This window comes from Barbus barbus (assembly GCF_936440315.1).
Source record: "Barbus barbus genome assembly, chromosome: 46".
In the NCBI taxonomy this organism is placed as follows: Eukaryota; Metazoa; Chordata; class Actinopteri; order Cypriniformes; family Cyprinidae; genus Barbus; species Barbus barbus.
The window spans coordinates 5,392,790-5,417,984 of NC_136724.1; the positions used below are offsets into that span (position 1 = coordinate 5,392,790).

General features: G+C 36.0%; 2 protein-coding genes across 4 annotated transcripts; one reads left to right on the forward strand and one right to left on the reverse strand.

Annotated features, from left to right (window-relative positions):
• Positions 1-536: 536 nt before the first annotated feature.
• Positions 537-11,025, reverse strand: LOC306865158 (all trans-polyprenyl-diphosphate synthase PDSS1-like). Of its 2 annotated transcripts, none has more exons than XM_079409579.1 (11): positions 10,826-11,001; positions 10,460-10,515; positions 7,221-7,347; positions 6,992-7,122; positions 6,767-6,908; positions 5,893-6,004; positions 5,700-5,809; positions 5,537-5,617; positions 3,806-3,919; positions 3,543-3,623; positions 537-1,774 (listed from the first exon to the last, which is right to left on the reverse strand). In XM_079409579.1, exons 1-11 carry the CDS (start codon positions 10,934-10,936, stop codon positions 1,634-1,636), a joined length of 1,206 nt encoding a protein of 401 aa, XP_079265705.1. In that variant the 5' UTR covers positions 10,937-11,001; the 3' UTR covers positions 537-1,633. The 2 variants fall into 2 exon arrangements, with proteins under 2 accessions (XP_079265705.1, XP_079265706.1); XM_079409580.1 differs by having other exon boundaries at positions 875-1,774; positions 6,992-7,119; positions 10,826-11,025.
• Positions 11,026-12,217: 1,192 nt separating this feature from the next.
• LOC306865156 (protein adenylyltransferase SelO-like) lies at positions 12,218-23,006 on the forward strand. Of its 2 annotated transcripts, XR_013783848.1 has the most exons (21): positions 12,218-12,448; positions 12,516-12,622; positions 13,730-13,858; positions 13,948-14,012; positions 14,772-14,828; positions 14,925-15,023; positions 15,490-15,557; positions 15,633-15,720; positions 15,804-15,873; positions 15,958-16,030; positions 16,134-16,217; positions 16,465-16,594; positions 16,677-16,721; positions 17,182-17,263; positions 17,524-17,616; positions 17,708-17,787; positions 17,868-17,911; positions 18,280-18,359; positions 18,484-18,620; positions 21,790-22,193; positions 22,389-23,006. XR_013783848.1 is itself a non-coding variant. In XM_079409569.1 (19 exons), the coding sequence occupies exons 1-19, from the start codon at positions 12,277-12,279 to the stop codon at positions 18,604-18,606; spliced, it is 1,689 nt and encodes a 562-aa protein (XP_079265695.1). In that variant the 5' UTR covers positions 12,218-12,276; the 3' UTR covers positions 18,607-19,033. The 2 variants fall into 2 exon arrangements, 1 of the variants encoding a protein (XP_079265695.1); XM_079409569.1 differs by lacking the exons at positions 21,790-22,193; positions 22,389-23,006 and having other exon boundaries at positions 18,484-19,033.
• Positions 23,007-25,195: the final 2,189 nt, after the last annotated feature.

A 25,195-nucleotide genomic window follows, 5' to 3' on the forward strand; every position in this document is an offset into this window, starting at 1 on the left:
ACTTTTTTTTTTTTGCCGCATTATTTTACAGTACCATTACTGTGGTTGGTGCATTGAACAATGAACTTAGGAGTATCAGAACCGCGATCTTGAGATCTGAACTAGTTACTCGACTCAGGTCTGGCATTAATTCCTCCTTTTTTAATTTTTCATCTATTTCCATTCTTTGAGCTGTTTTAAGAGTCATACTGTCTGACAGATTTAATCTATATCTGACCATTGGCAGTCATTTCAGGTGTTCAAAGCTAATGCCTTCAGACGTTTTGTCATACTGAAACATTTGAAGTGTTCCAACTGAATTCCATCTGTGCTGAAGCTCGTCTCAGCCCAGAATTTGTATTAATATGTTAATTGAAATTTAATTGTACAGTCTTTTATAATAAATCATTCTATGTAAAATTTGTATCTGTTCATTTACATTTCCAGCCATGTTACCTTTTTTTAATTAATGTAGAGCCAGATTCACAATTTACAACTACCATACATCAACCAAATTTAATAAAAATTTGTAATAATAATCAGTGACCAAAAAAATTGATTTATCCCTAAGTTTTATGAAATTTAAGGTCTTAGAGTCTTAAATTGTACAACAAACATCCTAATTAAATAATACCAATCATAAAACAGCCTAATGTTATTAAACTTTAAAAAGCTATAATTTCATTAAACGATATACGAAACAGCAAATCTATAACCTAGACATTTTAAAATAAGAGTCCTGGTGCTTGTTTATAATTAAAAGTCCCACAAAACACTTTTTTCCTGGTTAATAATGCTATTTTGGTTACAGAGTAAATTTGATCCAGCATTTAATTAAACTCAACTTTTGTCTAGGCTGCCTGTCGGGAAGGTACGTATTCAGAATATAGAAGAGTATCAGCACAATAATCTGTTTATTACACAAGTAAAACCAAAGGCATATTATGGAAATATAAGGAAATATGAGCCTTTGTGTTTCCTTTGAGACATTTTTACCAAAATCTGTTTTTGAATGTAAGAAATTGTAAAATGGCATTGATCAAACTTCAATTTTATTTTACTTTCTAGAAGTGATCTCTTCTTATTATAAACATTCTAAATAGAATTGCGAGGTTAAAATAAATGATTTTTTTTCCCCAAAAATGAAACGTTACATTTCAGTGTCAATTGTATGTAATGTTCCTTTTCCCCCAATAGGGACAAGATGGGAAAATAAGAGTCAAAGAGGGTGTTTACTTTAAAAAATACCTTTTTTAATTTGAGTAAATAGCCAGTGAGGTTTAAGGCCTTGGCTGTTATTAAGCACTTGATGTAAAAGTACATTAACAAGAACGTCAAAGACGTTTAGCCTTTCATAGTGTGGACGGATGTTTAAGCGATCATCTGTAACGGATCAACATAGACACACACACAGGTGACGGTAGCACCTCCATCTGTGCTACAACTGGAATTACAATGATTTCACAGAGTTTGCCCTTCTGTACCAGGAGAACACCTCACGCAGAGGTTAACGGAGGTCAGGGCTCTGCGATTACAGTACGGTAAAGCTTACAGTGACTATGTAAATTGATTCTTTGATCTCTGAAGCCCTCGTGTCTCGCAGCAGGGCCCTGCAGAGGTGTAGCTGCCTGAGTGTGGAGCTCTGCCTCCAGGCTCACTTGTCCCTGCGCAGCACCAGCTCGGTCAGTCGGATGAGCGCGTCTCGCTCTGTCGACGGCCGCAGACGGCTGATCTGCCGAATGGCCTCTTGGCAGTAGTGTTGGGCGAGGTAGTTCGTCTGTTCCACACCGTCACTCTGTGTGTGTGAACGTGGAAACAAGATGAGTGAGGCTGTTCACAGCTACTTATAGAAACTTCGGTAACACTTTATTTTAGGGTCACTAAACCAGTTGCTTATATTAGCATGCAATTACTAGAATATTAGCCATTTATTAGTAATAATTAAGCACACATTAAACTTTTCTCCTAATTGTGAATGGATTATGTAGAGAAACCGAGCAAAGGGCGCTCCACTTACAGCACAGTACACTTGACCGGAAATGACTGAGCTGGCTTATCTACAACCAGGAAGTAACCGTGCATAAGGACAATTGGCATGCTGACTGCAGGAATGTCCACCAGAGCTGTTGCCCTTGAATTGAATGTTCATTTCTCTACCATAAGCCGTCTCCAAAGGCGTTTCAGAGAATTTGGCAGTACATCCAACCGGCCTTGCAACCGCAGACCACGTGTAACCACACCAGCCCAGGACCTCCACATCCAGCATCTTCACCTCCAAGATCGTCTGAGACCAGTGTTCCCTATTCTAAAGCGTTACCGAAACTTCTGCAATGATTCTTTAACTATTCTAATGGGATGAATCATAAGAATCATATCAAAAACTTGTCCAGGTCATATTCCTGAGGACTAGGAGTAACACTTGCATATAAAATGAAAGAATATGCTCTATTTATTTATTCAAACATAAAAATGTAAACTATTTTTAGAATAATTAAGATGACCTATTTAAAATAATTTAATTTGTTTTAAAATGCAGTATTAAATCAAATAATGTCTTAAATTGAATAATTATACAAATGTAAGTTCATTTGTTTTATGTAGTTAAATGAAACAAAATATTGTTTTGTCAAAGGCTTTACTTTTGCAATATTTCACAAAAAAAAAAAAAATTATATATATATATATATCTAATTTTTTTTTGCTTAAAACAAAGCCTTTTTAAAATCATACTTAAAAAAAAATCTCATTCTTATTAATATCACAAAAAAAAAATCTCATTATGGTTATGCAATAAATATGTATACCAAAATACCCAAAAATAATATTTATAAATGTATAAAGGTTCTAGATCATGTAATTTTCACAGCTCACAACTTCCAAAACTTTGTTTTAAATGGAGCTTTGTCTCCTGAAAGACATTTCCTCACAGTATTTTCATTTCTGTCATACATTAAAGGGATAGTTCACACAAAAAATTAAATTGTGCATTAATTACTCACTCTCATGTTGTTCCAAACCCGTAAGACCTTCGTTCATCCTCGGAACACAAATTAAGCTATATTTGAGGAAATCTAAGAGATGTCAGACCCTCCATAGACAGCAAGGGCACTACCATGATCAAGGTCCAGAAAGATAGCAAGGACATCATTAAAATAGTTCATGTGACATCAGTGGTTCAACCATAATTTTTCGAAGCTACGAAAATACTTTTTGTGCACAAAGAAAACAAAAATGAATAACGACTTTGAGAATTGTTGAATAAAGTTGTTTAGAGTTGTTACAAAAAAAAAAAAAAGTTACAAAAGTGCCATTTTGTAGAGTATCGCAACACATGCACGTGCTTTCCTGTGAATATAAACAAGCGCAGGGCATGTGTTTGGAGAGTAATTAATGACAGAATTTTTATGTTTGGGCAAACTATCCCTTTAAATATGAAGTCTCCCTGACTAAGGTCTATAATGTTAAATGCTTGATTTACTTAGAGTGAATCTTATGAAGATGTGCAGATTTCATTTCACCACTATGTAAAAATATAGCACTAATACAACACAAATCCTTCTCACCTTCAGGACATATTGCCAGGCTCGATCCACATCTCCATCAGAGCTGAAGCGTCTCATTATCATTGCGTGCAGCTCAGGAAACTAAAGAGTGAAATCAGTGCGAGTATGGTTGAGAAGCCTTTAGAAAAACAAAACTTCAGACTGTGTTACAGTTACGTTTATAGGCGTAATAAACCAAGTCAAACATTAGACCCGATTCACCTGAATCTGTACTTGAGGAAGTGACATTATATTGAGAGCACAGATGTGTTCAGCAGTCATACCTGTTGACAAGCGAACAGAACGGGACCGGTGGCAAGACCTAGTTTGAGATCGGCAGCTGACGGCTTCCCCAGGCGGTTTGCACTGGAAGTGAAGTCCAGAATGTCATCCACAAGCTGAAAAACACAACTAACGTTTTACTTGACTTGTACATGACACAGTTCTTAAAACATCACAATTTAAGATGAAACAATGTGAACACAGCGGCACAGATTCTTGTAAATGTGCAGCCACAACCTAAAAGTTAGTCTTTTTTTTATGCTTAAAGTTGCAGTGTATAATTACTACACAGTTATGGTTGTGTACAGAACTGCAATCTACCTGTTTGTCTGAGCAACTCCAGGCTGAAGTGTATGAAACTTATTTACATAAGTCTATTCAGTGTTGCTTGTGAAGAAACGACACACTGATGCTTTACCTACAAGAACCAGATGTCTCCACGGCTGAAGATTGTAATAGTTCATTAATAATTAACTATATTCATTTCCTACATTTGTAAATTCCAACAAAACAGCCAATATTAGCTTTGTGATAAGAGACCACAGGAACAGCCACAACTATGATTTTCAAAGTAATAGCAAACTCTCAGAAGAAGAAGTGAAGTGAAATACTGCCAAGTATGGTGACCCATACTCGGAATTCGTGCTCTGCATTTAACCCATCCAACGTGCTCACACACAGCAGTGAACACACACACACCGTGAACACACACCCAGAGCACATCTGTGCTCCGTTATTGTGCGTAAACGGTCAAATACATACAGAGTATTCACAGTCTTAGAAAACATGGTTATGTCTTAAGTGAAAGCAAACAGTTGAGAAAGAAAATGCATTTTGGACCCTCGACCACAAAATCAGTCATAAGGGTCAATTTTTTCGAAATTGAGATTTATACATCATCTGAAATCTGAATAAATAAGCTTTCCATTGATGCATGGTATGTTAGGATCGGACAATATTTGGCCAAGATACAGCTATTTGAACATCTGGAATCTGAGGGTGCAGAAAAATCTAAATATTGAGAAAATCACCTTTAAAATTGTCCAAATGAAGTTCTTAGCCATGCATATTACTAACCAAAATTTAAGTTTTGATATATTTACAGTAAAAAACTCACTAAATATCTTCATGGAACATGATCTTTACTTAATATCCTAATGATTTTTGGCATAAAAGAAAAATTTATCATTTTGACCCATACAATATATTTTTGGCTACTGCTACAAATATACCCCAGCGACTTAAGACTGGTTTTGTGCTCCAGGGTCACATATCGGATCTGTGCATTAGGTCTTAAAATGACAGCAGTCTAATGCGTGTCTGTATCCTTAATGTTAATCAGAAACCAAAATAAAAAATATCTGCTCTTCAGTAAATAACTTTCGTTGAATACTACTGTTAAATCTACCTGAATAAACACTATTCAGATTTTTGGTTTTAATCTTTATTCTATTTATTTGTGCTAGTAAGTGCTTATAATTTATTTCTTATTTTATTGCTGACTGTTTACTCACCATTTTTAGTTTAAAAAAGCTGTTTCTGTGTATTGTTCAGTAAAGAAAGTTGATAAATAAATTGCAATTCATAAGTGCTTCATAAATATGAATGAAAAAAATTAAGTAATAGTGATGATATTTAAATAATACTCTTATAATACACGCATGTAAATGACAGGGCTAAAATAAATATAAAACCCAAGAGAAATTATTCACACATACGACCTGGAAAATTACCTGGAATGCAATGCCAACATTTCGTCCATATTGATAGGCGATCTCATGCACCTCGGGATCAGAATTCACCAAAATCGACACCTACAATTCAAATGAAATAACACTGGTGTTTAACTTTATTTTCAGCTCTGAACTTCATATTATTAAGACAGAACGTACATACTGCTTTACAACTGTTCGCAATGAGACTTGCAGTCTTCTTAAAGGTTTTCTCAAGGTAGTGCTTGAATCTCTCGTTTTCGTTCTCTTTAGACCCCAGCTGCATGAATTCACCTGGAATTTAGCAACGAAAAAAAATATATATATTTATTCACTTTATAAAACATGTATCATAAATCAAATCCAGACTGACTTACCTCGCACGAGGTCTTCTATGACTTGTGACAGCACAGACACTACTGTAGTGTTCCCAATCCGTGCCAATGCCATGGATGCTGCTGACAGAATGAAATCTCCAGCCAGGATAGCCTAACAGTTCCAGATACACACACACACATACACACACACACACTGTTGCTTATTTTCCAATCACTAACAACAGTTCATCAGATTTTCACACTGAACAGCAATAGGGTTTTATGAGAACTCACTCGCTCTTATTGACCATTTTCTGTGAGCCCACAGATCGCGATAAAAAGCATGACAGCTTTTAAAGATTATTACGGGAGTTTGCAAATGTGATGTTTATTGAACTGTTGTATTAAATCAATAAGAAGTTAATATTAAGTGACTTACGTTGTCTGAAAATAACACTACTGCCTGATTTTGTGCCATTTCATCAAGGAAAATATATTCTTGTTCATGACTAAAACAAGAACAGATATCTGCAAAAGGGCTCATAAAAAATAAACACTACATATTTCAAAGATAAGTTTTCATACCCCAGATATTTGTTCTTGTTTTAAATAAACTCACTTGATGTTGTTCAATTCCTCAGAAAACTATACTTCGTATGTTTAATTTGTATGCATCTTTTGCTAATTATCTAGCAAAATATATATCTTGTAGATAAAATATGTATCTTGACTTAAGGATATTTAGATATATGTATTGGGGAAAAAAAAATTTGTTACACATGCTCACTTCACAAAATTTAATGGCATAACTTTAGGAATTTAATACTTTCTGCTTTGATTTAAGACCTTAATTTTTTGAAAAGGCAAATTAAGATTTTTTTTTAAGACCTGGAAGAACCCTAAAATCTACTTTATGGTTAGATGGGTTACTCACTTTTCTCTCCCCCCAGACTTGATTAATGGTGTTTTTGCCACGTCTTGTGTCCGAATCATCAATGACGTCGTCATGCACCAGGCTGGCAGTGTGGATCATCTCAGAGATCATAGCAATGGAGCGCTGCGCCGGCAGCAGAACCCTGAGGACATCAGATCTGCCTTATTAACACTGACTGATGCGTCACAGTATGAATACACACACAGCGCTCAAGTGCTCTCTCACCCCTCTTTATTGCTGTGGACGTTACAAGCTCGAGCCATCAGGATTACAATCATTGGTCGAAAGGATTTTCCCTTTCCATCAAAGTAATAATCACACAGCGCTTTCAGCTCCTCTTTAGAGACGAGCAGCTGCTGAAACGGGAAGTTCAAAAGATCAGTTTCAGTACTTTGTGTTAGAAAAGGTATAAAATGGTATAAAACTTTACACTGGGTAAGTGCTCTTGATGTACCTTTTTTATGTCTTCATATAAATTTTGCAAGTCTTTTTGTGCTAGTGAGAAAGGATCTTTTAGCTTTGCATCAGTGCGTATACTGCAACAGACTCGTGGTGTTGTGTACAGACATCTATTCCTGTGCCTGAAACACAAACAGGCAAGTACTTAAACTGATTAAACATTTGGGTAACACTTTAAGGTGTCCTTGTTACACGTTGCATGTACTTACTATAATAATTACAATTAATTATGCATAAAGTGCATTAAGCAAAAATGCATTAAGTAACCCTAAACCAAACCCTAATCCTAACCATATAGTATGAACATGTAGTTAATTAATATTACGTAGTAAACGTATAATTACACTGTAACAAGGACACTTTAAAATAATGTGCAAATTAAGTTTCTTATTAAAAGAAAATTACTTCAAAAAAGTATGAATGTACACATAAGAGAGATCAGGGCTTGTTGACACTTGGTTTATTTTATTATTTTTGAAAGTCAATTTCAAAAAATTTTCTTTTTTCAAGTACAGTCATATAATATTGACATAACATTGTGAAATCATTCTAATGCCGATTTGCTGTTCAAAAAACAGTTGCGCTTAATATTTGTGGATACTGTGAATCAGTTTTATTTATGATTCTTTGATAAATAAATAGTTGTAATATTGTATGCATTTTGTAACAATCTTGTAACATTTTAAATGTCTCTACTGTCGCTTTTGATAAGCTGACTGCAACCATACTGAAAAAAGTATTAATTCCGGTTACACTTTATTTTAAGGAGTCCTTGTTACAGTGTAATATTAATTTAACTACATGTACTTACTACACGGTTAGGGTTAAGGTCCAAAATTTTTGCATGCGTTTTGCCTTTTTTTCCCATCCTTTCCTATCAAAATGCATGCTACGGATGCAAAAATCTTTTGACAGACGAAAGTTTCGGAGACAGTGTGTAAACGTGATTGACACAACGTGAGGTCGTATTTATTTTTTAACATGTGAAAATTTCAGACTGTGTGCAATGACCTTTAGGATTAGGGTTACTTGCATGTAATTATACTAATACATATAATACATATATATATAAATACACACATACAGTATATATTTTGAAAATATTTACATGTACATTTATATTAAATATAATATATAAACATAACACTTATTAAATATATACATGCATGTGTTTGTATTTACAGTTGTGGTCAGAATTATTGAAACCCTTGGTAAATATGATCAAAGAAGACTGTGAAAATTAACCTGCTTTGTTAATCCTTTTGATCTTTAATTTAAAAAATTCACAAAAAGCTAACCTTTCATTGGATAATAAGAATTTAAAATGGGGGGAAATATCATTATGAAATAAATGTTTTTCTCAAACACACGTTGGACACAATTATTGCACCCCTAGAAATTCTTAAGAGTAAAATATCTCTGAAGTATATTCCCATTCATATTCCAAATTTTGAGCACTCTAGGGTGATTATGAACATGAAATTATCCAGCCATGGCTTCCTGTTTCACAGAAATATAAATAGGAGGGAAAACAAAGCCCAAATTCCCTTAATCATCCATCACAATGAGAAAAAACAAAGAATATATTTCTGATGTGCAGCAAAAGATAATTGAGCTTCACAAATTAGTGAAGTGGCTTTAAGAAAAGAGCTAGAGCAGTGAAAATCCCCATTTCCACCATCAGGGCAATAATTAAGAATTTCCAATCAATATAAAATGTAATGAAACTGCCTGGAAGAGGACGTGTGTCTATATCGTCCTAATGCACGGTGAGAAGGAGAGTTTGAGTGGCTAAAGACTCTTCAAGGACCACAGCTGGAGAATTACAGAAAATAGTTGAGTCTCGGGGTCAGAAAACCTTAAAAAAAATTGTCAAACAGCCCCTACATCACCACATGTTGTTTGGAAGAGTTTCAAGAAAAATTCTGCTAGCTCATCCAAAAACAATCTCCAGCATATTCAGTTATCAGACAGGACTGGCACTTCAAATGGGACTGGCTTCTATGGTCAGATGAAACTAAAAAATGAGCTTTTTAGCAGCAAACACTCAAGATGGGTTTGGTGAACATGGGGATAAAAAGTACCCCATGTGTACAATGAAATATACTGCTGTATTTGTGATGTTGTGGGCCTATATTTCTGCTGGAGGTCCTGGACATCTTGTTTAGACACATGGCATCATGGATTCTATCAAATACCAACAGATAAAAAAATCAATAAGTGACTGATTCTATTAGAAATCTTATAATGGGCCATGTTTGGATCTTCCAACCGTACAATAATCCAAACACAAACCTCAAAAACAACACAAAAATGGGTCACTGAGCACACAACCAAGCTTCTGCTGGCCATTCCAGTCCTCTGACCTGAACCCTGTAGAAAATGAGTGAGGTGAACTGAAGAGAAGAAGCACCAACATGGAGCTGTGAATCTAAAGGATCTGGAGTGATTCTGGATGAAGGAATGGCTCTGATCTCTTGTCAGGTGTTCTCTAACCTCATCAGGCATTATAGCAGAAGATTTAGAGCTGTTAAACTGACAAATGGAGGTTTCAAAAAGTATTGAATAAAAAGGTGTCGTTAATTGTGACCAATGTGTATCAGAGCAAAACATTTATTTCATAATGATATTTCCCCCCATTTTAAATTCTTATTATCCAATGAAAGGTTAGCTTTTTGTGAATTTTTTAAATAAAAGATCAAAAGGATTAACAAAGCAGGTTAATTTTCACAGTCTTCTTTGATCATATTTACCAAGGGTTTCAATAATTCTGACCACAACTGTATATATATACATAATAATAGGAGCGTGTACTGTGCATATTTATGTAAACAAAAACTTTTATTTTGGATGTGATTAATCGCGAGTAATCATTTGACAGCACTAAATTATACACAATGCATTGTTATTATAACAGTACGTACATGTAACGTGTAACAAGGACACCTTAAAATAGTGTTACATTAATTTCTTTCCAAAAAAAAAAAAGAAAACCTCTTACTAACCTCAGACTTTTAAACTAGTGTATAAAACTCAAATGTTTTGTAATTAAAATCAATAACTTTCAAGTAAAAACACCAAGCAGCTAATTTGGCCTGTTAGAAATACACTGTAGACATAACTGACATGTTGGCCCTCGTAGTTATTTTGATATAGTCCTTGTGGTGTCCTCATGCATACTAATGAATGTATTAGTATTGTAATAATTAGTACACAGATGTGACATTGACATACCTTGCAATAGTCATTGGTTTATTAATATTATATACAGGGCCCTGCCGGAATAAAACCTGAAAAACATAAATACCAGATCACATAAAGCTAAAAGTAGAGTAGTACCCATCACAACGATAATACAAGCTGTCCCAGCACATCTTAAGACATTGACTTCCTGTCAAACATCAGCAGTGCAGTGGGAGTGTCTCAACTCTTGACCTTTAACAGAGTTCAGACAAGACTACTTTCGTTCCTTACAAAAACGACTCCATATATATATATATATTACATGATATAAGAAATGTAACACTATTACACTCCTAATGTAAGCCTAGTGTTGTACTATACGGCATTGGCTCACACGGGTGACCTTCATCTCTCTACCTGTGTCGCAGCGGTGGAGCTCTCTGTTCTTCTGCTGAGCCCGCAACACCAGTCCAGCAGTCCAGCCGCTCCAGAGCTGCTCCTCCAGCATCGGCTCCACGGCACCGCCATACTCACGCTACCCCAACCACGAGCAGCACATGCCCCGTTACCGAACACAAACGCATGAACCGGAAGAGACTGTCACCGGATGTGCTGCTGTTGGAGAAGAGTCATTTTAGCATGTAAGGGCATATGTGTAAGGGTTATAAAATAGGCGTGGTATAGTGACCCATAACTTGTCTCGTAAATACTAAATAATAATTATAAATTATTATTATTATTTATTTTTATTACAATTGTTTCAATTTAAATTATAAATCGTTACATGTTAATAAAAAATATTATAAAATAAAAAACGTGTAAGGGTTATAAAATAGGCGTGACATAGTGACCCATAACTTGTCTCTAATTGGTCAGATTCGTAAATTCGAAATAATAATTATAAATCATTGTAATTGCTATTATTATTATTATTTTTAATCATCATCAATTATTTCAATTTAAATTATGAATAGGTACATGTTAAGTTATGTTAAGTTATATTTTAAAATAAAATAAAATAAAAATGCGTAAATAAAATAAGTAAATAGATGCATACATAAACATTATATATATATAATGTGTATTATATGTGTATAATACATATATACGTGTGTGTGTGTGTGTGTGTGTGTGTGTGTGTGTGTGTGTGTGTGTAAAATCAAATTATTACAAATTATTAGTTGAATGGTTATTTTAATCGATAAATATAAATAGATACATGATAAAATAGATAAAATAAATTATTGCAAAAATAACGGTAACACTTTATTTTACGGTCTCTTAACTTGCTCATTAGCATGAATATTCCAGAATATTGGGCATTTATTAGTAGTAATGAAGCACATATTAATGCTTTGTTCTGCATGACCTTATTCTTCTTCTCTAATCCTACTCAACACCTAACCGAACAACTAACTTACTAACTATTAATTAGGAATTTATTGAGGGGAAAGTTGTAGTTAATAGTGAATAAATGTTCCCTATTCTAAAGTGTTACAAAAATAACTATTAAAATAATTAGAATAGTAGTAGTAACAGTAGTATAAATATAAAAGTGAATGAAATAGTTGTTATAAGATTTAATAGCCGGGGAGGTGGTTTAAAACGAAAATAAAATGTTCCGAATCTATAAAAGTCAAAGTTCAGAATCCATATAATTAATATATTTAATCAGTTGTTTTTGTAGGTACTTAAAATAAATAATAATTAATAGAGCAGAGTTCCGTGGCTTCTTGAGCCGCCGAGCGCCCCCTGCTGGAACTGAAGTATTGTTTCTGTAACACATGAAATATTACTGATTTCTCCTCTAGTTCCGTGATCAGATTAAATACGGATGCAGATAACTTCATGTTTGTGAGACCGATGCGATGACAAAACATGGTTTCACATTATTGTTCTTATTCTCGGCCTTTGCTAGCACTACATGTAGAGATGAACGAGATGTCTGTGAGAGTGAGATCTGCAATGAACAGAATCACCTCTATACCAATGGAAACACATATGGAGAAATATCACTGACATTATCACACACACTTTTAGGTAAGATTTGCATTATGCGTGTAAACATGCTGTTGACTGTTTGAATCACTGTCTGGGTGTTTTACAGATGCTCTTCCTCTTGAGGAGGTGGATGGGGATGTGAAGGGATGTGTGTTTTCAGGCTGTCAGCCCACCCCTCTGAAAGAGCCCCTGACACTGGCTGCTGTCTCACAGGTAATACATACCCTTCACCTGGGGATATTATTGTAGTAACTGTGTTTTTCTAATAAAAGAAACCATTTAAGCTGCCAGTCAAATTTTAGTCACATCCAACCATTCTTTATTACTATTCAAGTTCACATTAAATAAAGAAAATATATATATATATAATTTATTCATGCCCTTAAATAATACACACCAGCATACTTTTAACAAATATATTATTACTGACATATAGATTAAATAAATATACTTAAGTGTGAACTGAATGTAATCTTTTCAGACACTTAATTGCAATAAAGTTTAAATTCATATTAAAGACCTATTTCAGTAGAACTTATGTGCATCTTTATCATTTTAAGTGCATCACTTCTATTGTGTTTAACAAATGTACTGACAAATTTACATTGGCAAACTAAAATATACTTTGTTTATATTGAATAAATTACATATTAAATGTCATTTCTATTTAAACTTGTATATCATTATTAAATATATGTGTTATTATTACACATCTGTAATAATGAATTTGCAATTGAGTGCATTTGAAATATATATATTTAATATGTAAAATCAAGTAGCCTAGCACACTACTTAAAATGATATGAACGTGTGCTTTTTTAAAAATATATGCTTAAGTGGCCTTTTAATTAATATTATATTATCTACAAGTACATGTTGTTTTCCATTAAAATGTGTTAAAATTATAAGTGCACATTCAATACAATTAAGTTCACTTCTTTTTCACAACTAAACTAAACTAAATTATGGACCACCAACTCTTTAAATCAGTTGCTACTATCACATAGTGTACAAATTATCCATAGCATTTATACTGTGTTTGTGACAAGCCGTTAACTAATTGCAATGAGTTCATTAATTAATGTGTCAGTCAAACAGGTCTATGTTTTCAGCTTATCAACTCATAATCAACTTGCTTCATTTGTCTTTGTTTTGACTAAACTGCTTTAAAACTGATTTCATGAGAAACATGAATTCAATCAGGCTTGTCTAAATGCTTACGAGAGTACGATGGAATTATCAAATACATCACTGTACCACCACAATATTTTTTTGTAAATGTTGTCTCCAGATATTTGATTCTCTTGTTGTGTATTCCAGGATGTGTTGAGGAATATTCTGGATCTGAATGAGTCTGTGATTCAGAATGAAGAATTTGTTCTTTGTGTCAGTGGTGGAAAGCTGTTTCCTGGCTCTATTCCACTGGCACACAGATACGGGGGCCATCAGGTAAAACTGAAGGTTTAAACCTGACAGCAATGGCATAGGACAGCCAAAACAAACTTATCAACTATGCTGTTTTATTATTATTATTATAGTTCGGCTATTGGGCAGGGCAGCTAGGGGATGGAAGAGCACATTTCCTGGGTGAATACACAAACAGGTAAATGTTTTAAACAGGTGTCTCTGAACTCTCATCATCTTACGCAATATTTAAGGAATTGTTCACCAAAAAATAGAAATGTTCTGTTAATTTACTCATGCTCAGGCCATCCAAGATATAGGTGACTTTCTTCAGTAGAACAGTTCAGATGATTTTTAGCTGAACCCATGGTCCTTGTTTATTCATGATCTGCAAGGCAATGGGTGCCGTCACATTGAAAGTCAAGAAAGCAGTTACAGGAAACACAAAAGTACACAAAATACCTGTGGCTTCTGGTGATATATTGAGGTCTGCACATGTGTCCCCCCTCTCAACAATGGCATCAGTTCACACATGACTTTGCTACCACGCATGCATAATCATGCAACAGAAACCATGAGCTCCGATGCTGTTTGCCTGAGGCTATGGATTACAGGTAAATAATGTTGTAAAAGTTTCTTGCACTTTGCTTCATAAGACCTCAATATATCATCAGAAGCCATAAGTATTAATCTTGTCTTTCCTGTAACAGCTTTTTAGACTCTTAATGTGACGGCACCCATTGACTGGCATGTTATGAATCACTAGTCAGCTAAAAATCATCTTCAGTGTTCTACTGAAGAAAGTAAGTCACCTACATCTTGGATGGCCTGAGAGTGAAAATTTATGGCAAATTGTAAACTATTCCTTTAAGCATGCCGCTGAACAATGAGTGACAAGTGTCCTGAATAAGAGTAGGCCATACATTTCGAACAGTCTACAGTCTCTTTTTTTATCCAGAAAAGGTGAACGATGGGAACTCCAGCTGAAAGGCTCAGGAAAGACACCGTACTCAAGGTGAATTTTGCTTCTGTGGTTTCACAGTATTTGTTTTATATTGTGTGTTATCTGAAGTAATACATTATTATTTTTCTTATGATGTTGTGTGTGTAGGTCTGGTGATGGACGGGCTGTGATTCGCTCCTCTGTGAGGGAGTTCCTGTGCAGTGAAGCCATGCATTTTCTGGGTGTTCCCACAAGCAGAGCCCTCAGGTGCATAACATACACATTATACACTAATTTGTAGGAAGATGCCTTATGCTAATTAGTGAGGTTTGAGAGAATGAATGGACTAGGGGTGTCCCGTCGAATCGGAATTGTTCATAGTCGAATTGGAATCTATAGGGGTGGTTGGATTTATTCACACACGTTAAAATATTTATTTGAAGCTTCTTTCTTTTCAGATTCTTATTTACAGCATTATTTTAATGAGCTGTATATTAACTTATTGGGAGAAAACTGGTAGTTTTATGTGAAATCAAAGATTAGAGCACCCCCATTTAGCCAAAATGGCATGATCATAACACCCCGCGAATATTTGACTCTGAGATTGGGATTCGAATCGGGCTCCTATCGAAGCATGGAATCGTCAACTATTCGGGGTCACCCCTAGAATAATATATGTATTTACCATGTTCAAATTTCGTTGTTTCACTTTACTATTATTATTGTTTTTCAGTCTGGTTGTAAGTGAGGAGCCTGTATGGAGGGATCAGTTTTATAATGGCAATGTCATAAAAGAAAGAGGTAAAACTACAATCAAAACACATTGTTCTTTATCTTTATAAATCACGGCATGGGATTGTTCTCTGTGTCTATCAGGAGCGGTTGTTTTGCGCCTGGCCAGGTCCTGGTTTCGTATTGGTTCGCTGGAGATATTAACTAGAACCGGAGAGTTAGATGTCCTGCGGTAAATTAACTTTAACTCAGGAGGGTAATATTTATTCTCAGACTCACTCTCATTTGCTTTTTAATGTTGTATTTCATTTTTAGGACATTAGTGGACTTTATAATTAAAGAGCATTTTAAATCTATTGCGATGGATGACCCTGACAAGTACGTGGTATGTATCTCTGTCTCTCTTAGTTGTAATACAAAGTTATTTTAGACTTTCTGACCAGCTTGACTATACTTCACTGGGTTTCAGGTGTTTTTCTCTAGAGTGGTGAATGAAACCGCACATTTAATCGCTCACTGGATGTCAGTTGGATTTGCGCATGGTTAGTTGACTCTTCTTTACTAGTTTAATATCACAATCTGTTATATTATAGATTGAACTGAATACCCAAAATGTTCAACCATATGATCTGCATCTTCACACAGGAGTCTGCAACACAGATAACTTCAGTCTGTTTTCTATCACTATTGACTATGGCCCATTTGGATTTATGGAATCATATGACCCAAGTAACGTTTTTTTCCCATACTTCCAAATATTAGTGACCATTTCCTGCATGTTTGCTGTATGACATAACATATAATGTGTGTAAATATATACGTATCATATATATAATTAATATAATTTCCTTTTAAGGATAGTTGAGTACATTCATTGCAGTACGTTAATTAACTGCATTAATTGTTTTATTATATTCTATTAAGTGAACATGAAACTGACCTATCAAAAATATCAATCATTTTTTTTTCTGAATAGATTTTGTCCCCAACACATCTGATGATGAGGGCCGGTACAGTATAGGAGCTCAGGCTAACGTGGGCCTGTTCAATCTACAGAAACTTCTAGAAGCTCTGAAACCACTGCTGACCTCAGATCAGCTGTCACAGTAAGAGCTCTTTTTTCATGTTTATTGTATTGATCTGGAATGAAACAGGTGATGCATGTGTCATTCCATTTGTTAATTTCAGGTGTCAGCAAATACTGAGAGAATATTCACAAATCTACCATCAAAGGTGAGCATAAACTGTACACTGTATTAAACGTGCACTAAATGATTTTTGAAAAACACTTTTGACCACATGCAGCATCGGACCGAGTCCCAAAACACACTTGTAGCCAATCAGTAGTAAGGGGCATGTCTATTAATGATAGAGAGAAGAGAGCGCTCAATTTGAGTGCACAGGACGGATATTAGCAGATTGACTATAGATAGAGAGATGGCAGATAAAAAAGAGGACAATATCAGAGAAACAAAACATTAAAAAGGAGGGTTACGATCAGGCAAGAGGTAGGCCATGGTTGCGCATGCATGCACGTGTGGGGTGGAGATTTCAAAATAGGGGCGAGGTCCTGTTGGGGTGTGGGTGTGTTTGTTTCAGTGCTTTCAAATATCAACATCGTTTGGCAAAAATCGCTTAGTGCACCTTTAATCTCTGAGTCATTTCTAATCTAATTTATCTATTTTTGTTTCAGATTCCATGAACTGTTCAAAGCAAAGTTAGGCTTTCTGGGAAATCAAGAAAAGGATTCATATGTGATTGCATTTCTTTTAAAGGTAAACATTAGCTCTCTCTCTCTCTCTCTGTGTGTGTGTGTGTGTGTGGGTGAAATATATATTAATTTATTTATAAACATTTTTACTTTTACTTTTTCCTGACATTTTTTTATTCCATACAGTATTAAATGGCCAAATCTATCAAATAAAGTTCAGAGTCCTCGTATAATAACGGCAGTAAATACAAAAAGAGTAGAATTACATGTATAACGTTGTAGAATTAAATGTATAATGTATGGTGTGTGATGTGTTGATTTGAGCTTATGGAGGACACTGGAGCAGACTTCACCATGACTTTCAGACAGCTGAGTGAAGTCACTCTGTCCGATCTTCAGACGGGATCCATTCCTCCGGTACATTTCCACTCCATTCACACCCACAGCAGCTGCAATATCCATAATCATGATTTCAGTCCATTAACTGTGACTGTGTCTCTCTTAACAGTCAATGTGGGCTCTGTCAGACCTCTCATCACACGAGTATTTCAGAGACTGGGTTCAGCTGTATTTAAAGCGTCTGTCAAGGTAACATTGCTGCAGTCTACACTAGCAAACGTTATAGCATTGACATGAACATCTCTTGATGTTTTAATTGTCTCTCAAAGGCTGAAAAGTGACTCAGATGCAGCACGTCAGCACAGAATGCAAGGTATTTTTGGGTCTATATTGTATATATTGTTACGTTAAAGGATGCCATGGCAAACTACCATTCAAACTTTTGGAGTCCGTAAGATTTTTTTTTTTTTTTTAATGCTATTGATAAAAGTCTTATATGCTCACCAAGGCTGCATTTGTTTGACCAAAAGTGAAAACTATAATATAGGGAAATATTAGATTTTTTTTTCTCTGTTTCCTATTTTGATAGTTTTATTTTTAAGTTTATTGATTCCTGTGATGGCGGAGGTGAATTGTCAGCACCATTACTGTCAGCATCGTTGCAATTATTGACGCTAAACTTTTGAATGGTAATGCTGTTATGTTGTTATGTGTGCTGACTGCTTTGCTTTTATTGTTCAGGAGTCAACCCACGATATGTATTGAGGAACTGGATGGCGGAATCTGCTATCAGAAAAGCAGAGAAAAATGACTTTTCAGAGGTATGACTACATGTGATGCACTTTTGCTTTAATATGTTAACATAAAACATATTATACAAACAATCTAATATTTTCAGGCAGACTATTATTTTTTATATGTGAATTCCTTATGATGCATTTCTAGGTGGCGCTGTTGCAGAAGACTCTAACAGAGCCGTTTGTGGAGCAGGAGGAGGCTGAGAGAGCCGGATACTCTAGTAAACCTCCATCCTGGGCTCAGCAGCTGAGGGTCAGCTGTTCTTCCTAATCGATTTTGTCAATGTAAGCGTAACTTAAACATTAATTTGTATAAAAACATGCTGCAGTTCTACACAAGCACATTTAATAAAAACATTTAAAAAAAACTTTGCATCATGCATCTCAATAAGAAGTCAATAAGGCCTGCCAGAATCTGTTTAACAGTTAACTTTGCAAGATCATATTTATTGACATTTCATTAGCAATGATGATATAGCATATTTGTAAAACATACAGTATATTAGGGTTGGACCGATAGACAATGCATCGTCCATCGCCGATGGCTGACAGACATCACGATGTTGAGCCAGCATCGTGATTCCTCCCCACCACCCCCTCTTCCGCAATCCGCTGCATCCCAATTCCATGTTCAGAAAGGAAATGAACTATACTACGGAACCCCTAAGGGGAATAAATAGCCTACGAGATGGGAGGATTAAAAAAAAAAAAAAAAAAAAAAAAACACAACGTTCTCTCGCGATTATATCATTGAGTAATTACAATTAAATTGTGGACATCAGGGAACTGCTACTAAAACGCAGGCAGGGTACTGAAACTGCTTTCGAATGCGCGCTCTCATTTCACTTTCGAGATTCGTGATCACACAGACTCTATTCTACGGAGCAGCAGTACCATACATTTTACAAGATTAGATGTTTGTCAGTGGTGCGCAGTATCTGCAAATCATTCGCCATTGTTCACAATGTTTGACAATGTGGTCATCACAATGTTTCACTGTAGACATTGTCCGATTCCAATTTGGTAGACATCACCCAACCCTACAGTATATAATCTAAGTAGTTGCATAAGAACAATTTACACATGTTTAGTTTTGTGGAGTAATAAAAACACTTCAAACAACAACAAAAAAATAAATTCAAAGATCCAAAGTGTCCTAATGTCACACCAAAAACGAGTTGGGGTCAGTTCCTCAGTCCAACTATAAAAACATGTCAATTAGCTCGGTCTTCTTATCTGTCTTCAAGTTCATTGTTGATTGCGCTTTTTCTGCATTGCTGTCATCAGTTCTGATATTAAGTCACCACCTGGTGGCGTTGTTAGTTGAGGTGTAGTTCTCTTTGGTGGAGGTGGAAACAGTTTTCTGACGGAGTTAGTGGGTTTTTTGGCAGCCGGTGCAGGAGCTGGGGGGTGGAGGTGGTGGCGGTGCTCCACCTGCAGATGCAAAGTTTTGGGGAGCAGGAGCAGGTGGTAGAAGAGAGACGAGGGGTTCTGTAGGTGGTGATGGGAGTGCTTCTCCCCCGTAAGAAGTCAAACTAGGTGGTGGTGGTGGAGGCAGGAAGTCAGGGGGCAGCTCGGCATCTTCTGGAGGAGGTGGTGGAGGAGGCAGGTCATCCATGGGTGGAGGTGGGAAGGAGGATTGTGGCATTTGAGATGGAGGAGGAAACTTGTTGACTTTGGTTGTGCTGGAAGGAGCAGGGGGAGTAGGAGGAAACATGGGGCTAGGTGGTGGAGGAGGCAGGTTTTCCATTGAAGGCGGAGGTGGTGGAAAAGATGTTTGGTTGCCAGGACCCTACAAAAACAAACCAAAAATAGCATTTAGGAGAACTCCAAATAAATCATGACATTACAAGAAGATTAAAACAGCTCTCAAGGAACCAGATATAGCCTTGTGAAAAAGAAGTGTGCTTAATTGTATTGAATGTGCACTTGTAGTGTACTTCAAGTCTTAAAAATTATATTTTATCTGTACATGCAGAAAATATATTAATGAAATAGAAAGTCACTTTAAGTCTTTAAAAAGTACTTTCATTTTCATGACTGTTTCTTAACACACTTAAATATACTTAAAAAGTGCACTTTATGAAAATGTCAAATTAAGCGTTTTACTTTAAAGTACATTTTAATCCTTATATTTTAATACTTTGAAGTTGTTAAAAGAAGTACACATTTATTTTGTTGATTAACATAATAAAGCACATGTAAAGTGCTTATTCAAAATTTAACTGTAGTGCGTTTGTAACGTGGAGAGTGTTGGGCATTGGGGATCCAAGGCTTTATTCACAAACGTGGTCAAAACAGGCAGAGTAATCCAATATACGGACAATGGTCAGGGCAGCAATCAATCAAAAAAACAACGAAACAGTCCAAGAATCAAAGACACAGGTAAACTAGGGAACACGGAAAGGGTAAACACAGAAACTAGGAACAAGGAAATGGCTATTCAATAATCAGCGCTCTAGAGTACCTCCGTGAAGTTGGCCCACCACCCAAAGCAAAACGTTGCAAAAATAGTCTCATTCGTTTGTGCTCCGTTTGCGCTGGTTTGTGCTGTAAAATTTTTTGTTTGTGCTGCTTTGGTTTGTTAGATATAAAACATTTATTTAAAAGGTCATTCTGAGGTCACTCAGCCCCCCACATGCTCCAAATTCACCCCAAATAGTCTCGTTTGTTTGTGCTGGTTTGTGCCGTAACAATTTGTTTGTGCTGCTTCAGTTTTTAAAATATTAGATACTGAATTTTTGGGTCGATGACGTCACCAGCCCCCCAACACGCTCCAAATTCACCCAAAATACTCGTGTTTGTTTGTGCTCCGTTTTTGCTGGTTTGTGCCGTAAAAAAAATTGTTTGTGCTGCTTCGGTTTTTTAGATATTAAAATAATATTTAATGGTCATTCCGAGGTCACTCAGCCCCCCACATGCGCCAAATTCACCTCAAATAGCCTTGTTTGTTTGTGCTTCGTTTGTGCTGGTTTGTGCCGCTGAAAAGATTTGTTTGTGCTGCTTTGGTTTTTTAAATATTAGACATTATATTATAGGCGATGACGTCACCAGCCCCCATACAGGCTCCAAACTCACCTAATATAGGCTCAAACATTAGTGCTTCGTTTGGGCTGATAGAAGTTTTGTTTGTGCTGCTTTGGTTGAAGTAAGACACTAACTTACCGATAGACTGTGTTTCCAACGGATCACCAGATGTGTGGAATGTAACACCAACTCCAAGGTAAATGTTTTTACTTGTTACTGTATGTCTTTATGTGAATAACAATAGTATGTCATAAAAATTTCTGATATGAGGGGGACTCCCGAGCTGTCATTGCCCTCTGCTTCACTGAGAGCCACAATAGTAATTCTCCGTAGTATCTCTTTAGCATCGTCCATGGATTGTGACTTAAGAAGCTGTGCCATTGCCCTCACAAAGAAATCTTTAATGCGATATGTTTTTTTCTTCAAGCAGTCCCACTGGCAGATCATCTTGATGCAGTGTGCAACATCAACCCGGACAAAACAAGGTGGCACTTTTGTAGACTGTTTACCAAGTAAGACGCCACAACACGCATTGATGTAGGTCTTCAAATCAGGATGCGGAGTAAAAGCCTTGACCAAAGCTCCGAGCAAAGCCAGTTAAAAGTCACTTACAACCTCTTTTGGAGTTGGTGCACCTGCACGTATCCATTCTTTCAGCCAATGTGTTATTGCATTAAGATCATGTCTCTCTGACAGCATTTGCACGACTGGAACACTTGAGCTCTCATCACCTGCCAGAACACCCTGATATAAGAAGACATGACCAGACATGCCGTTTGGTCTCTCTAGTTTCCTCACTACTGAGCCAGTTGCATCAAAACTCACAGTGGGGTTAGTAGATGTCTTTAAAAATGACTTGTACATATACATTTTTGTTTGACTCCAGTAGTGACAGAAAAACTTGTCCAGTCCAATGTCTGTAATGCTACCACTGTGAGGTACACTGTATTTTAACATCTGCAGTGACAAAATAGGATCCTTGTCGCCTAGTTCTAAGGCATTTCTCTCTTGCTTTGCTTTGCGCAGGGTGGCCAAATTAGGCAGATGGCTTGGCTCAGGATCTCCAAAATCCATCAGCTTTGTTGCCTCCGATGCCCTCCATACATGGGATTCCATTCTACCCTCACACAGTTCTTTGGATATCTGCACACGCAAGTTACCAGACATTGGACGCTTGGAACAGCCAGTGTGCAGGGAGTCATCTGTGTTTTTAATGAAACACTTTTTGCACCATTGGGCTGTTCATTTCAGGCTCTCTGTCACATTTTATGTGAATGTGGCCATGACACTCCTTAGACGTCCCTCTGATTTCTATGTATTTCTCTGTGGCTGATGGATAGACCTTGGCTCTTTTAAAGGCAAATGTGCAGGGACTCTTCACCTCTTGCCAGATATGATGATTTATCACATTCGTCCAGATGCCAGGCTTCAAAATTGTGTATTCCCTTTTTTGTGTTTTAGAGATCTTGTTTTTGTATTGAACTGTTTCAGGCATAAATTCAATCCATTTCTGAAATGGAACTTCAAGATCAAAAGTCCAGCAATCTTTTGGTCTGGGGGAAAGGGACCCTGGCTCAAAGTCAGTGTCATCACTGCTGCCACTTGTTTCATTAACACTTTCATGAGTAAACCCTAAAGCAGTCCAGATGTTGTGTCTGTTTAATTTAACAAAAGTGTATAGAGCCTTTGCGGTGATCTTGTTCTCTAGCTGCTTACTAAGCTCTGTCCAGATCCTCTGATTAGGAGTAGCTATGTTGCCATTTTTGACTATGTCCTCTTTTGATGAACACAGGACTGTGAAAATGGAATCCCTGTCGACTGCTGGTTTCTTGGGCATCTGGCATAAGCAAAATATAATAACCCACTTAAATAATCCTGACTCCAAAAATGTTATGTATAGTATAAACCTGTATTACTGTATTGTCCTGAATATAAGGATAATATAGTAATGATATATAAGGATGTTATATCTTATTACAATTTTACTACAAATACCAGGGTTAAACTATGGTTAGCAAAAATCTTGGTTAATTTATGGTTACTATGATGTAACTAAAGTAGCCATGGTTTTATTTGTACTAACACCATGGTTAATTTTTGTAAGGGTAACTAATAACATTGTGAACTGACATTTAAACATTACATTGGCCAGAAATTTGAGTTTGTAACTGTATCAACTTTTCCTCCACTAACTCTACTAACTCATTTTCCATAAGAGCATCTTGGACAGAAGTGTGACCTCGTGGTGGGAGTGAAGTGTATCAGATGATACTCCTTGTAAATAAGGTCAAAAATGTGAGAACAAAAGCGCTGAAGTTACATAAAGCTACGACTTGATGGTGCTCGTGTGACGGAAAAAGAGTCCAACAGCAGATGAACATTGAGCTGCTTTTAAGAAGCACAACGACTACAAAAAAAAAAAAAAAAATACCTTGATAAAGAGTTGCTGTTGTATTAAAACATAACTAGAATATAATAATTTGGCAAGAAAGTGAATAAGTGAGGAACCCAAAATAAAATGCTAAATCAAAGCAAAAAACCAAAACAGCACAAACAAAACTTCTATCAGCACAAACGAAGCACTAATGTTTGAGCCTATTTTAGGTGAGTTTGGAGCCTGTAGGGGGGCTGGTGACGTCATCGCCTATAATATAATGTCTAATATTTAAAAAACCAAAGCGGAGGTACTCTAGAGTGAGCACTGTCAGTGTTGCCAGATCGGGTTGACGATTTCCAGCCCAAAAGCTCACCAAAACCCGCCCACTTCAACAAAAACCAGCCCAAAATTTTAACTGCCAAAATAATGTGATAGAATTTTATCTTATGTTTTAATTTTACGTCAATAAAGGTTGATAAGGACCATTTTTATCTCCTTAAAATAAAATAATGACTAAATAAAATAAAGATAGGTTAAATCAATTTCACAGGAATATGGATAGAAACAGGGCAAATGCGTTAAAGGGAGACAGAAAATTTAAATGTCCAAAAATCTTTTCAAAGTGGCAATCAAGAAATTAACCGATGACTTTAACCCTCGAAAAAACACATGAATTATTTTCAATGTCCACAGTAAGAATAATCTATTTTTTTTTAGCAAAAAGTGCACAATAAAGTGATCAGAACGCAATAAATTAGCTGGCATTACTCTCGTTCATGCACACACCCATGACAGCCAAAAATGTGTTATTCATTGATACATACCGTTTGATAATCTGACAGCAAAAATAAATAATAATAACAATCAACAACAATAATGTGCTTACCTTTGTCTTGTGCTTCAACCACAGCACGCATTTCACGAAGTACACATTTTAGAACATAATGCAGAACTTTGCAGTCAAAACTGTTCAAATCCAGCAGCTGTCAATGCATACCAGAGTAGAGTCTGGTTTAAAAGATGTTCTGAAGCAGAACAGCATCGTATAGTCCCATATTCAGTTTTGATTTTTATTAAATCATTCAACTGTTCTCTTATTTCAGTTACAATTACATTTAGAAGTCTTCTATTCATTCAGATTTGAGTCACTCTTAGACTCTTTATCGTGTATATTTAGGCCACTTTGCCATCGCAATCACTTAAAATAAAATGAATGAATGAATATAGCTGCACATTTAAATCTTGCCCTTTATAGCGCCAAAACCCCGTCACTCAAGATTCATCACATCTCACCAACATAAAAGATGGTAAATTGATTGACAAGTCTCTGTTAAACTGAACCAATTAGGGCTGCGTTAGGCTATGGAAAAATGAGTTGATGACTGCGCTACACATTATTTTACTGTGATACTTTGAGTTTGAACATATTAAAATAATATGATTAAAGATAAAAGCG